The sequence below is a fragment of the Aspergillus steynii genome (genome assembly GCF_002849105.1).
Source record: "Aspergillus steynii IBT 23096 chromosome Unknown P170scaffold_7, whole genome shotgun sequence".
Taxonomy (NCBI): domain Eukaryota; kingdom Fungi; phylum Ascomycota; class Eurotiomycetes; order Eurotiales; family Aspergillaceae; genus Aspergillus; species Aspergillus steynii.
This window is the reverse complement of record NW_020194404.1, coordinates 2,491,085-2,503,486: the sequence shown is the minus strand read 5'-3', so window position 1 is coordinate 2,503,486 and position 12,402 is coordinate 2,491,085. Positions and strand designations below refer to the sequence as shown.

Genomic DNA, 12,402 nt, shown 5'->3' with positions numbered 1-12,402 from the left:
TCGCCCTTTTTGAACCAATTGCCATCGGCCCATCTCATCTCTGAGTGGCTGCGTAGCTGCTGCCGCCCCTCTTCCCACACACCATATCCCTTAATCCTTATGATGCTCTCCGGCCTAATCTGTCGAGACCCGTCCTAAGGCCGATTCCTGCTCCCCCCTGTCGTCATGACATCGAGGAAACGTTTTTGTCCGCCATGAATAGTTTGGCGCATCCCCAGCGCGAGTTCGCCGCATCGGAGATGAAAGGGATAGTCCTATTCTAGCGAAGTCCCCGTTTGGTGCCAGTCTATTGGTGCCGGCATGGTCTATCATCCACTCGCCTAGGATTCCTGCCTCAAACAAGTCCTACCTTTTTATTTTATTTATTTGTTTGATTTTATTTATGTGATCCCATCGATGCGATGACGGAGGAGTGGAGGCCGGCTTCATCCATTGTTATTTATACTCCTCGTCTGCCTCTTCCAACAAGCTCTTTTTTTCATTCCTTTTCATCTTCATCCACTCTTCAAGTATTTGACCTTGCTCTGTCTTAACTGTCTACTTCCTTTTCCCGGAGTATACATCAATCTCTTTGTTCCATTGCTCCTGCTTTCTCCCACTTTAATCTCTGCTTGGTGATTGCCCCGTCTCTTTCTCTGATCTCATAGAAAAGAACACAAAAGTCACAATGCCGTCTTCTGCCCCCGTCATACGACCAAAGAAGACTCAACCTGTCAATGCGCACAAGGAAGACGAGCCAATCAGCTATGACATCAACATCCCTTATGTCGATGTCAACAAGGAGACCCATGCGCGCACCAGATACCCCGAATACCTCCCGACATGGGACAAGATCTGGTTCGACCCATTGACGCCGTTCACTTACGAGGATCCCGCCCTCCGCGTCAAAGACAAGTCCAAGCGCAACTTGTTGGGCCCCGATACCAAAGTGACCGAGATTCAGCCGCGCATGGGCACCGTTGTTGAAGGTGTACAATTGAACAAGCTCACAGACGCTGCCAAGGACGAACTGGCCCTGTTGATTGCGGAGCGCAAAGTCGTCGCCTTCCCCGAGCAAGACCTCATCGACGCCGGTCCGGAGGCCCAGGAGGCCTTTATGCGCCACTTCGGCAAGCCCAACTATCAGCCCGTCTCCGGCAGCGTGCGCGGCCACCCTGGCTTCCATATCATCCATCGCGATGGTAACCGTGAAGAGATCTCGCGTTTCCTGGAACAGCGCACCACCACGACTCTTTGGCACCAGGATGTTAGCTACGAAATCCAGCCTCCCGGCTATGTCATGCTGGGTCTTCTGGAGGGCCCCGAAGTTGGAGGTGACACTGTCTTCGCTGCGACTGATATGGCATACAAGTAAGTTTTCTAGGGTTAGTTCTCGAGAAACCTTCAAAACTAACAACGCAGGCGTCTCTCTCCCACGTTCACCTCGTGGCTCGACACTCTGCGCGTCACCCACTCCTCTGCCAAGATGATCAATCACGCTCGTTCAACGGGAGGTCTGGTCCGCAAAGACCCCGTTGACACCACCCACCCTCTTGTCCGCGTCCACCCCGTCACCGGCGAGAAGTGCCTTTTCATCAACGGTGAATTCATCACCCGCATTCAGGGTCTCAAAGAGCCCGAGCAACGCTGGCTCGTCGACTTCCTCATGCAGCACATCATCGGTGGCCATGATTTCCAGGCTCGCGTGAGATGGCAACCCAGGACGATCGTCATGTTTGACAACCGTTGCACTCTGCGTATGTTCTCGCTTCATTTCCCCAAAATAGTTGATCGTAAGGCTGACCGTTCTAGACTCTGCCATCGTCGATTACCTAGACGACGACAATGGCGCCAAACTCCGCCACATTTTCCGCCTCACTGCCCTCGGCGAAAAGCCGATCCCTGTTTACGACCAATTCGAGTAGATTGTCCCAGGACAGTCGACTCTCACGACGCGCTTCCGTCCCGATTGAACTTCATTTCGCCTAGTTTTCATCAAGCAAGCGCCATTGACGGAGTTTTGTTACTCAATATTCTTTCTTAATTCGTTCTTGCATTTGCCACATCCCAATTTGTCGACCGGCTCCATCCTCGGAAATTAGAATCAATACTCGACACGCGGCTCAGATTTCCTTCTTCACTCATACCTTGCATTTCATGGATATGACATGTCGGATCGGCACGCGGGCGTTTATTTGCCATTTTTTCTTTCTCGCCACTTGGTTTCCATTTCCAGGGACTCGGGACCGCCATTTTGCTTGGCTGCCTTTGATTTATCAGCTTTTATTGATTGCTTGCTTGCTTGGTTTGGTTTGATTGATACCTCGGCTCGGTTGATACATAGAACGGTTGGATTCACATCCTCTTTTTGGTTTGGTTTGGTTGGACTGAATCGGGTTTGATTTGATTTGTCCAATGCGGTGGATCATTTCATACTTGTCCTCGTCCGCCTGTTTTTCTGCGCTATTTTGGGTTCCGCTAATAGACTTGTTTTCGTGTTTTTGCTTGTTTGCTAATGGCTGGCTGTTTTGTTTTTCATTTTCATCTGTTTGTCTTTTTCTGGCCACCTTGTTTGCCATATTGGTCGAGGTGGACTTATATTTACCTATTATTTATTTTTTTACTTAATACATGATGAGATGAAGTTTTATTTTGGTTTTTACTTCGTATGAAACTCGAAGTACGATGATCGTCGAGCGGTCTAGCCCTAGGCGTACTTTTGGCACTCTATACTTAGGCTCACCGTGGTCGATGCTCGACCCAACCTACGGAATTGACCTAGGTTGTTCTTGGGTATAATCTCTACTTGCTGACTCGGATACTCGACTTCATTCTGTGTCTTCATCCAACGGGGTAGATTAAGACATTTCCTTCTATTTTTATTCACATTTCGAGTCTATTTTTTAGACAGATTATCCTCCGAAGATCTATTCATTCATTAATTGGTACAGTTATAGTTAGTGTGAGAGGGTTTCAGCTACCAAGTATTCAACTTCAAAGGGAGTATAGTGTAAAAGAAAAACCATTTTCTATCCTCTCTACATATCGTAATGTGTTACCGTTCTGAACTGGACATTCTCGGTCTGGCAGTTGATTTATTGTTGTTGTAGTGCTACTACTTGTCCGCAAATATATATCCCGCGATGAAACTAAACTGCGGCAGCCACATCATGCTACTACAATACTTGCACGCAGTGATGAGTTAAATTAGATTTGTATTAGAATCTCTCCTTTAACCAATACACAATCAAGGAGGAGGTATTCGATAACTAAGAGAAAACCAAAGTCTACATTGGACCGCGCGCGGTGCACAACAGACCGACCACCAACCAACCAACCACTTAAAGAAAAAAAAAAGAAAGAAAGTCGGAAAAAAAGTTCAAAGCCTTGGCATTCCCTCTAAACAAACAAATAAAACACACAAAATTAAGAAGGGAAAAAAACAACACAAGACGCCCAAATAGTACAGTACATACATACGGAGTAGTATCAGAGTTAGTGTTAGTAGTAGTAGCAGATGGTGAAAAAGTAAGAAAGAAAAAAAAAAAAAAGGAGATGAAATTTTAACTTCGTGTCTTCTTCCGGTGGTGCTGTCCTCATCCTCGTCTTCATCCTCGTGCGTTCTCTCTTCTTGCTTGCTTGTTTGTGAAATGAATGCTGCTGCTTATCCTCCGGCCAAAAGTCCCCCAATGCTAATAAAAAAATAGAAGAGAAAAAAAAATACGCAAACTTAACCCAATTCAACAACATAGTCCAACTCATTCATATCGCAAGGTTTCTTCGATCTTCCGTCGCAGGTCCTGAGCTTGTTGCAGTTGATCCGGAGGGATGGCACTCGTCTGGAGGAGAAGAAGGAGCGTTTCGCAGACCCGCTCGGCAATAACGTCGCTGCCGAACACGGCGCCTCCGAGACGCACGGTGCCCCGGAACCAGTGGTCGATGACGTACAGCAGGTCCTTGGCGATGTATCTGCGGTTGGGGCCGTGGAAGGGGGCCTCGTCGACGTAGAACATCGATTCGAGGACGGCGTAGAGGGCCTCGTGCGTGACGCCCAGGTCGAGGAAGAGGTCGACGATCCAGGTGGCCGGGGCCACGCCGCGCTGGTGTTCGAGGGAGTAGCGCTCCAGCAAGGGGAGGATGATGGGGATGGGGAAGACGACTTCGGACATGCGAAGACGGCCGCCCAGGTTGCGGACCTTTTCGGCGACCGCTTCGAAGGGGGGGATCTCGCCCCTCTCGGCGACTTCGTCGTGCAGGTTTTGGAGAAGGTGCTGCCAGGTGATTTTGATGTTGGCGGGATCGCGGTAGTCAGCCGCGTAGAAGATTTGGAGACAGACATCGTAGTAGCTGGCGGGGTCGGCGTATTGGTTGAACAGCTAAGTATAGATCAGTATGGCTGACTGGGAATATCTTCGCGTAGGATGGCATGCGTAGATAAAACTTACCGTGCTGATATCCATGATCGCACCGTCAACATCGCGGATGACCTCCTGTCGGCGACCCGCCTCGATCCGCCTATCATCCCGGAGGCGCTGCAAAAGATCATCCTGGATGTTTGCAACATCGATCAGGTTTGAAATTTCTCGCAGGAGTCGCTGTCGTTGCTGTCGTCCCACGTCTGGCGTGAAGATCGAGGCGTTGGCCCTGGCACGACCCAAGTACTCGATCCTGCGGCTAAGGGGGAGCGTGAAAGCACTTTGGGCGAGGTTGTATTGCACCTGGGCCGCATCGAAGAACCGTTGCGACTGAGTGTAGTATTTCCAAAGCAGATCGGCGTGCGAGAGATCATCAGTCGACTTGCGCTCCAGATACGTGACGACAAGTGGCGTGTCGGTTTGGAGCAGACGGTCGCTCCAGCCCTCCTCGAGGTACCAGTCGTATAGACTGGTCAAGAAAAGCTCATCCGTGGACTTGGTGATGACTCCATACGCTTCACTCTGGCGTTTGGCAATGGTGGTCAATTGGCCGTCGATCATTCCGGCATCCTGGGCCGCAAGGTTGTCCACGGCAAGGATTGCCTTGAAAATAAGATCATAACACTGCTTCCTGTAATAGAAGTAGTCCTTTCGGGAATCCTGGATCAAAATAGTGTTAGCCTGACACACGTGTACAGGGAAAGCATTTAGAGAATGGCATGTTGTACCTCTTCCAGACGTCCATCCGCAACCCACGTTAGCGCCGCGTTGCCCTTGTCCGAACTTTGAGCCACGTTGAGAGCGAGCTGGATCGCGCCTGTTGACTCAGTTAGCCACTGCAGATCAGATTATTCGTGACACGATAATAACATACCCGCAAAGAATTGATTCGCAATGTAACTCTCCACCGCGGAGACAAGATAGTCCATAGGAAGACTCTCAGACACCTGCTGGAATGTATGCAAGCTCTCATTCAACAGGTTGCGGCCGAATTCCGAGTTCGAGCCAGCCTCAGTAGCCCGCTTCAAACACTCCTGGGCCTTGAAAATAACGACATCCTCGGCGCTGCAGAAGCTGCCGCACCGGCGGCGGAGGGCGTCTGCTACCGTTTCCACGTTCGAACCCTTGGCGATGTTCCTGTTCACGATCCCCTTCACCAGTTCCTTTGCGATCTCGTGGCCTTTGCCGGTGCTGAAAAGCTCCTCGAACGTAAGGGTGATGAAACGCTGCTTGGATTCGGCGGGCAGCGGTGCCACGATCTCATCCACGCGCTCGTCAAAGAGAACCAAGACGAACGAAATGCCCTCGATGGTGTGAGACACAAGTTGAACCAGAGAGTGGAGGGCCCTGTGTTCCGCCTGCAACGCCGTTTCCTCCTGCTTTGTCGACACGCGGGTCAGAGCCTCCGGGCCGCTCAGTCCTTCGATAAAGCTTTTGTTCGCCGTGAAGAACTCTTGCAGAGCCGCGAGGTCTCGCTGGACACTCTGCAGCTTCGCCGGAGCGACCGAGGGAGTGACGCTCTGCGCCCCGTTGGGTGTGCTGGTCACCTTGACGATTTCCTTATTCCAGATCGAGCGCAAAAGCCGAGAGATGTAAAGGGCAATACCCGAATGTCGGGGAGAGAGCACAACGGTGTCGATGGCGGGTGTCGCGCTGTCCGCAACGACGTTTTCGTTCATCGTCGGCCTTCCGCCGTACTCAATGAATACCTTGCGCGCGAACTCCAGGACATCGGGATCGGTGACCTGGGTCAATCGCGATTCCGTCGACACTTCCACTCCCTGACCACATGCCACTGCCAAGGCAGTAGCGAGGGTCTCGCTTCGACCGTACGTGCGGATGAAGCTCTTGACCTCGCCATCCAGACCCTCGTCGCCGCCGCCATTTCGCGCCAATGCCGCGAAGATGTCCACAAGACGTCGCCGGCGAATGATATGAATGCCAGTGTTAGTGAGAATGGCGATCTCCGCCGCCTGGCTTTCGAATTGGACGGCAAGTTCGTTGCTGAACCCCCCAGGCGTGTTCGAGGCCACCGGAGGTGGCGAGCAAAGACCGATATCCTCCGCGCTGCTACCCAGTCTCAGCCAAGTTGCGGTCTCGGCGGCCTTTTCGGGAATCACATTCTCTTGCGAACGGGCCACTCGCCCGGAATCAGGCGACGAGATGAAGAGCGTATCGGTTTTCAAAACAGAATCCTTGCACGTGAAACAAAAGAAATAGCCCGGCGGGTACCGAGCAGCGAACCGAGTTGGATCGAGGGAGTAGATCGACTGCTTGGACGCGATGGATGTTGTGGATCGAGGCTGACCGGGAATGCCCTGGCCCTGTTCGGCGAGAAGGGCCGGGTTGATGGGAGGGGTTTTAACGTGATGTGCCTGCATGCTCGTGGGGGCAGAAGAACTCGAGGGGTCCGAGTTCCAGCTGAAAGAGGCGGTGGCACTGAGGTAAATTCTGTATCCAGTGGCAGTGGTTGCCATCAAGTGGTATCTCGACGCCTCGGCGGCGGGAATGGGGCTGATGGAGACAATGCGCACACGAGAGTGAACCGTGTCGTTCGTGGGGATGATGTGTCCGATGTTGGCATAGATGTCGCTCGCCTGCTTGGTGATGGCCAGAGCAAGAGTACCGTCCGATTTCATATGGAATACCCGGATCGTAGACAAGGTCGATAACGTATAGAGCAATTGCCTGCTGTCGTCGACCTCCATTTGGCCTACTCTCTCGAATTGTTGCGCCGTGAAACTGAGCGATTGGGTGATCGTCGACAGGCGGGAGCTAGTGTGGCACACCTTCGAGCACCGGCCCTTAAACCATTTCTCCTCCTGTTGGTAGACAAGCTCGTAGACATCATCGCTGGAGGAACCTCCGAAAAAGATACGGCCCGTCGCGTCGGAAGCGGTGATCACGTCAACATCCAGGCCACGGATCGACACCGACATGCCGGTCTGGTATAACGTCACTTGGCGCGCGCCCGCTGCCGTTGTCTCGCAGCCCATTCCGAGCAGGATGATGTCGACCGTTGTCGAGATGACTAGAAGGTGAGTGATCGAAGGCAGGAACACCCCGGGGCGAGGTTTCGTGAGGCGCACGGAATTGATGCTGTTCGGCTGCTCCTCGAATCCCACCAGCTGAGGATTGGGATGCGTATAGTCCCAGATGTAGAGAGCGTTGTCAATGGCAACCCACGCGTGATTCAGCTCGGCGAAGAGACCCATGCTCGTCGAAACCTGGGCGCGATTATACTGATCGAAAATCTGATCAGGGATGTTATACATCTTCACCTTCTGGAAGGGATGCCACGAAGGCGTCGCGGGCATGTCATAGTCCGAGGAGAATCCCTCTGCACAGCGAGCGTTAGCAAGGGACCGGGCATTTCCACCCGACCAGACGAGCGGAGAGCTTCCACTTACGCGAGAGATAGTTGTCCAAGTCCGGATAGCGAGCCTCCTGCAGCAGAGTATCGTTGACCGTCCGCGCGCCCCGCTCCTCCGTTCTCAATGTCTGACTTTTCGACTTCGACGCCGCCGGGGGAAACTTGGGAAGCGAGGCGGGCACCGGGACCGCAGCATCGGCGGGGGGAGCCGCAGCAGCTGGCGGCTTTGGCACGGGATTGGGCACTGGAGCCGGAGTCTGGAAGTATGCGCCGGGAAGTGGCCTGCGCGGCGGCGTGGCCATCGTGGATAAATTGGGATAGGACATGGTGCGGTCTGACAGGCCGATGCAGGCCGTTGGGGGGGAAATCGTCGCGCTCCCCGGGGCGTGGTCGACGAAATTGATTGGGCGCAGAGAACCAAGGGAGAGCGGGAAAAGGTGAAGTCGAGGAAGACGAAGGGGAATGAGAAGAAGAAAGAAAGAATCGCGAGGGAGAGGGACAGACAAAAGGTCCGGGAGCAGGAGCAGGAGGAAGTGAAGGTGAAGGTGAAGGGTTGGCAGCGGAAAGCACAAGAGAAACAAAATTGTGCACGGGCCCGGCAGTTCGAGCTGCTCGCCGCCTTTGCTTCTCTCTCCGCCCGGGATTTCATCATCTTTTATTTACCTTGATTTATACCCTTGGACTATTGTCTTTTCCTCCCTCTGCTTCATTCTCACCATCATGTTCCGTTCTCTACGTCTCGCCCCCCGCCTCCCTCTCCGCTCCGTGCGATGGAACTCGACCGCCAGTCCGGCATCGCCGCCTCTGATGGGCAAGATCCGCACCGATCTCAAGGTTGCCATGCGAGCCAAGGATAAGGATAGGTATGCTGGAATCGATTCTGGTGTCATGGGTCTCTAGTGCTAAACAATGTGCCAATAACCAGGTTGAATGTTCTGCGCGCCCTCATCTCCGAAACCAACAATTCGGTCCGAACGGCGTCGCCCATCCAAACCGACCTGCAGCTCTTGTCGCTGATTCGGAAGCGCGCCGCCAATGCGAAGGAGGCCTCGAAACAATTCGCCGAAGCCGAGCGACCCGATCTCCAGGAGAACGAGGACAAGCAGGTCGCCATCCTGGAGGAATATGCCGGACAGGTGGAGACCATGAGCCTCGACGATGTCAAGCAAATCGTCTCGCAGGAGATCGCCAAGCTGCAGGAGGGAGGCAACAAGACGAATGTTGGCCTGGTGCTGAAGGCTCTCTTCGCCCCGGGAGGTGCCCTGGATGGCAAGCCCGCCGAGAGGTCAGAGGTTGCCAGGATCGCTAAGGAGCTTGTCGCAGCTGCTTAGGACATCCGGGCGAGAAAAAAAATGTATATTATCCACTTGTACTATGTCAATTGATATCCACTCTGCATCTAGAGATTTGCTGCGGGATGAATCAGACCCAGCGAGCTTCCATTACGGGAAATGAGAAGAGACGAACGATAACGCCCAAATATTGCCTGATTATATCCATTCAATTTACGTGCAAGGAAATTAAGGTCACCAGAGAGAAACAAGCAAGTATCGCGTGAAACAGTCGCGTCGAAACGGAAAATAAAAGAATCCTTCCAGCGCCAATGTTGTATGTGAAGGCCCCATCTATACGCCCGTATTATCCATATTATCCATGGTTTCCAATTCCCAGTCTGTCACTAACCAGCCTTCTCGATGCACCCAACCAGATGTCAGGAACAGAATACAGTAATTCCGCCGAGGGCAGTCATGAAAATACCCAGCCACAGCCATCGATCCGGGTTGACAAGATCTTCTCGCTTAATCAAGTTCGCCATGCGAAAAGGCGACTCGGTCTGGCTGCCGACATCGCGTTTGCGCTTTGCGTCCTTGGTTACTGACTCCAAGGGGCTAGTCGGGAGCATCTGTGGCGGCCGGTAGGTGATGTACATCGGATGCATGGGCGAGTCGTCAAAAGAGAACAAATCCAGACGTTGAACGTTGTGGTAAGGATCAACGGAAACCTTGAAGGACTATGGCAGTGTCAGCATCGACACCAACGCAGGCAGCGAGAACGACATACATTGAAGCGTTCGGTCTGGTTGTATCGCGTGTATGTCCCCAGGGAGGACGAGCACGGGTCTGACTCGAGCTGGCGTCCGTCTCTCTCGATGGGCGACAATTCTAGAGAGCCATCGCTGTCCATGGTGAAGGTGCCATGCTGCCATTGCATAATCCCTTTCGGACACGAAGGGTTCGTGGCTGTAGTTGGTCAAACCACGCGCGTCAGTACATGTCGATGAGGGACAATCAAACCCGCAGAGGGGAGTGGGAGGGACTGACGATTCGCAAGGGCGCGATAGTAGGCCTCTTCATAGTGACCGTCGGCCGTGAACGAGTAGGAGATGCCCGGTAGATCCGGCTCGATCAGCTTGTCCTTGACGGCATCGTAGAAGCCCTGTCCGATGCATTAGTGCGCGACCACATTTCCCATTTCCCCATCAACCCCGAGCGACGAAGGCGTCAAACGTACTGGACCTGTCACAACGCTGCCGGACTTTGTAGACCAAGTACCGACTAGATCGGCGACTTTTGCAGCACTCGCGGTCGTTGCCAGCAAGCCGAGATACAGGTACCCCACGATCATGGTGGCAGCTCAGAACGACGAGAAGGAAGCCGGAAAGATGCGAAGGACATGAGTAAACAAAAGAAGGGCTGGTATCAAGGGCGAGGGCTGCACGGTGGAGTATGCAAGTGGCATACAAACATGTCGATCGAACACGCAAATCAGCGGCCAGAAATGCGCCAAGCCCGCGCCGATCTCCTTCTCCTCTCGAACTACGCAGTCACTGTCTCTACCTTGTCGGCCTCTACGTTCATCATTCATTACGTTGATATCATCGCTTGCGCTCGAAGTCGAGACTCCAGTCTCCAGCCCCATCCGCCGCCATGACGATGCCTGCTCTTCAGGTGGCCAAAAAACAGCTTCGGTCGAGAATGGGCGATGTCTTGCAGAGAATCCCCGCGGATTCCATCACTCAACAATGTCAGCGATAGACCTCGTCTTGGACTCGCAGTAACAAGCTGACTCGCCACAGCCAGAGCGGCCACGAGTAAACTCCTGTCCATGGAGGAGTACCGGAATGCGCGGCGCATCGGAGTCTATCTCTCCATGCTGACGGGGGAACTGTCCACCACGGACATCGTGCAAGATGCGCTGGCAGCGGGCAAAGAGGTGTATGTGCCACACATCCACACCCTGATGCCGCCGATGGTGCAAGCGAAGACCTCCACAATGGACATGTTATCCCTAGATTCGATGGAGGAGTTCTACGCGCTAAAGCGCGACAAATGGGGGATTCCGTCGTTCACGAAACCGCAAGCCGAGACTAAGAAGAACTGCTTCGGAGGGACTGGCATCGCCGTGGAAGCCCGCCAGGACGAGGTCGGACTCGACTTGCTCGTCATGCCCGGAATGGCTTTTGATTCGGGATTTCGGCGCCTGGGCCATGGGAGAGGATATTATGATCAATTTTTGGCTAGGTATTTGAAAGATGCTGAGAGCCAGAACAAGACGCAAAAGATGCCTCTACTCGGTAAGAAAAGAACCAAACCCTCGTCCCCAAAACATCACCCCAACTAACCCGAATCGTCTCCGGCTAACTCTCGTCCAGTGGCTCCCTGTCTCAGGGAGCAAATGCTGTCCGCGCCCGAACAAGTCCCCGTGGCCGATCACGACTGGCTAGTAGATGTTCTCATCGTGGGCGACGAAGAGTGCACCTTCCGCCAGCGCTGATTGAGAAACCCGAACCACCGAAGTTCACTTAAGTTATCCCCTCATGGCAAGTTTCTCGTGTACGTAGTAGATGTGCATATGATTGTTTCCTCCCACCGGGAACGTGTAGATAGCTCTCTTGATTAACAGACAAGTGTGGAATTTGGTCGTGACACAAGCGAAAAAAAATTGATTTTGTTGTTTTTGCTTTTTCTTCCATTTCGGTATTTTTTTCTCTATTAAATGTTCGGCCCCTCGTTCGGATCACTGGACGGCTTGGATCAGTGACACATTGTCACCCTTCAGCAGGATTTGGCCTGTTGTCGACGTCACTCCGTTAGCATCGCAGAAAAAGAAAACACAGTACAGCACGCGTCGCGATGGGAAGCTTCATACCCAGCGGTCGCCGCTTTTCCTCCTCCGTCTTTGTCGGCATTCGGACCTCCACGGCGTCGTCGATGACCAGATTCATGAACTCGTCGAATCCCTATCCCATGAGATCAGTACGCTGTTTGCGCGTGGGGGAAGCACCGGAGCATCATTACCCGAATCTTTCCCTCTATCCGGAAAGCCAGCTGCTCATACAGCCAGACCGACACCGTGGTTCGTTGCTGGAGGAGCTTGAAGATAAAGTGAATCGGCGCAAGCAATGTCTTGCGAGCGGCTCCACCGCCTCCTCGACCGGTCATCGTGTGTAATCGACGGGCGAAAAGGGGGAATTAAATAAACAGAAGAAAGAACGGAGAAGAGACGACTGCGATCGTAATGGACGGTCGGTCGGGGCAACCAGAGAGGACGTGATGGCGTGGGTCGGGGAGAAAGAAATGGGGGAAGACGGTAAAAGGTGAAGGGCGAGAGCTCGACTTCCGTGGCTGCGGCTCA

At 53.1% G+C, this 12,402-nt stretch overlaps 6 protein-coding genes across 6 annotated transcripts; 3 read left to right on the top strand and 3 right to left on the bottom strand.

Annotated features, from left to right (window-relative positions):
• Positions 1-667: 667 nt before the first annotated feature.
• P170DRAFT_364067 (TauD/TfdA dioxygenase family protein) lies at positions 668-1,904 on the top strand (the record flags this gene model as incomplete). The annotated part of the gene is made up of 3 exons (XM_024844626.1): positions 668-1,350; positions 1,402-1,736; positions 1,792-1,904. 3 exons carry the CDS (start codon positions 668-670, stop codon positions 1,902-1,904), a joined length of 1,131 nt encoding a protein of 376 aa, XP_024701452.1.
• A 1,621-nt stretch (positions 1,905-3,525) lies between these two features.
• On the bottom strand, positions 3,526-8,289 carry P170DRAFT_415052 (putative non-repetitive nucleoporin). The gene is made up of 5 exons (XM_024847045.1): positions 7,805-8,289; positions 5,269-7,734; positions 5,123-5,211; positions 4,425-5,054; positions 3,526-4,355 (listed from the first exon to the last, which is right to left on the bottom strand). The coding sequence occupies exons 1-5, from the start codon at positions 8,091-8,093 to the stop codon at positions 3,738-3,740; spliced, it is 4,092 nt and encodes a 1,363-aa protein (XP_024701451.1). The 5' UTR covers positions 8,094-8,289; the 3' UTR covers positions 3,526-3,737.
• Positions 8,290-8,435: 146 nt separating this feature from the next.
• On the top strand, positions 8,436-9,253 carry P170DRAFT_512721 (uncharacterized protein). The gene is made up of 2 exons (XM_024855014.1): positions 8,436-8,630; positions 8,693-9,253. Exons 1-2 carry the CDS (start codon positions 8,488-8,490, stop codon positions 9,096-9,098), a joined length of 549 nt encoding a protein of 182 aa, XP_024701450.1. The 5' UTR covers positions 8,436-8,487; the 3' UTR covers positions 9,099-9,253.
• Positions 9,254-9,354: 101 nt separating this feature from the next.
• On the bottom strand, positions 9,355-10,392 carry P170DRAFT_415045 (uncharacterized protein; the record flags this gene model as incomplete). The annotated part of the gene is made up of 4 exons (XM_024847044.1): positions 9,355-9,778; positions 9,829-10,007; positions 10,089-10,203; positions 10,279-10,392. The coding sequence occupies 4 exons, from the start codon at positions 10,390-10,392 to the stop codon at positions 9,479-9,481; spliced, it is 708 nt and encodes a 235-aa protein (XP_024701449.1). The 3' UTR covers positions 9,355-9,478.
• A 204-nt stretch (positions 10,393-10,596) lies between these two features.
• P170DRAFT_512719 (5-formyltetrahydrofolate cyclo-ligase) lies at positions 10,597-11,776 on the top strand. The gene is made up of 3 exons (XM_024855013.1): positions 10,597-10,791; positions 10,844-11,341; positions 11,420-11,776. The coding sequence occupies exons 1-3, from the start codon at positions 10,695-10,697 to the stop codon at positions 11,539-11,541; spliced, it is 717 nt and encodes a 238-aa protein (XP_024701448.1). The 5' UTR covers positions 10,597-10,694; the 3' UTR covers positions 11,542-11,776.
• On the bottom strand, positions 11,420-12,364 carry P170DRAFT_439822 (small nuclear ribonucleoprotein E). Its single transcript, XM_024849927.1, has 3 exons — positions 12,066-12,364; positions 11,917-12,007; positions 11,420-11,837 (listed from the first exon to the last, which is right to left on the bottom strand). The coding sequence occupies exons 1-3, from the start codon at positions 12,207-12,209 to the stop codon at positions 11,785-11,787; spliced, it is 288 nt and encodes a 95-aa protein (XP_024701447.1). The 5' UTR covers positions 12,210-12,364; the 3' UTR covers positions 11,420-11,784.
• Positions 12,365-12,402: the final 38 nt, after the last annotated feature.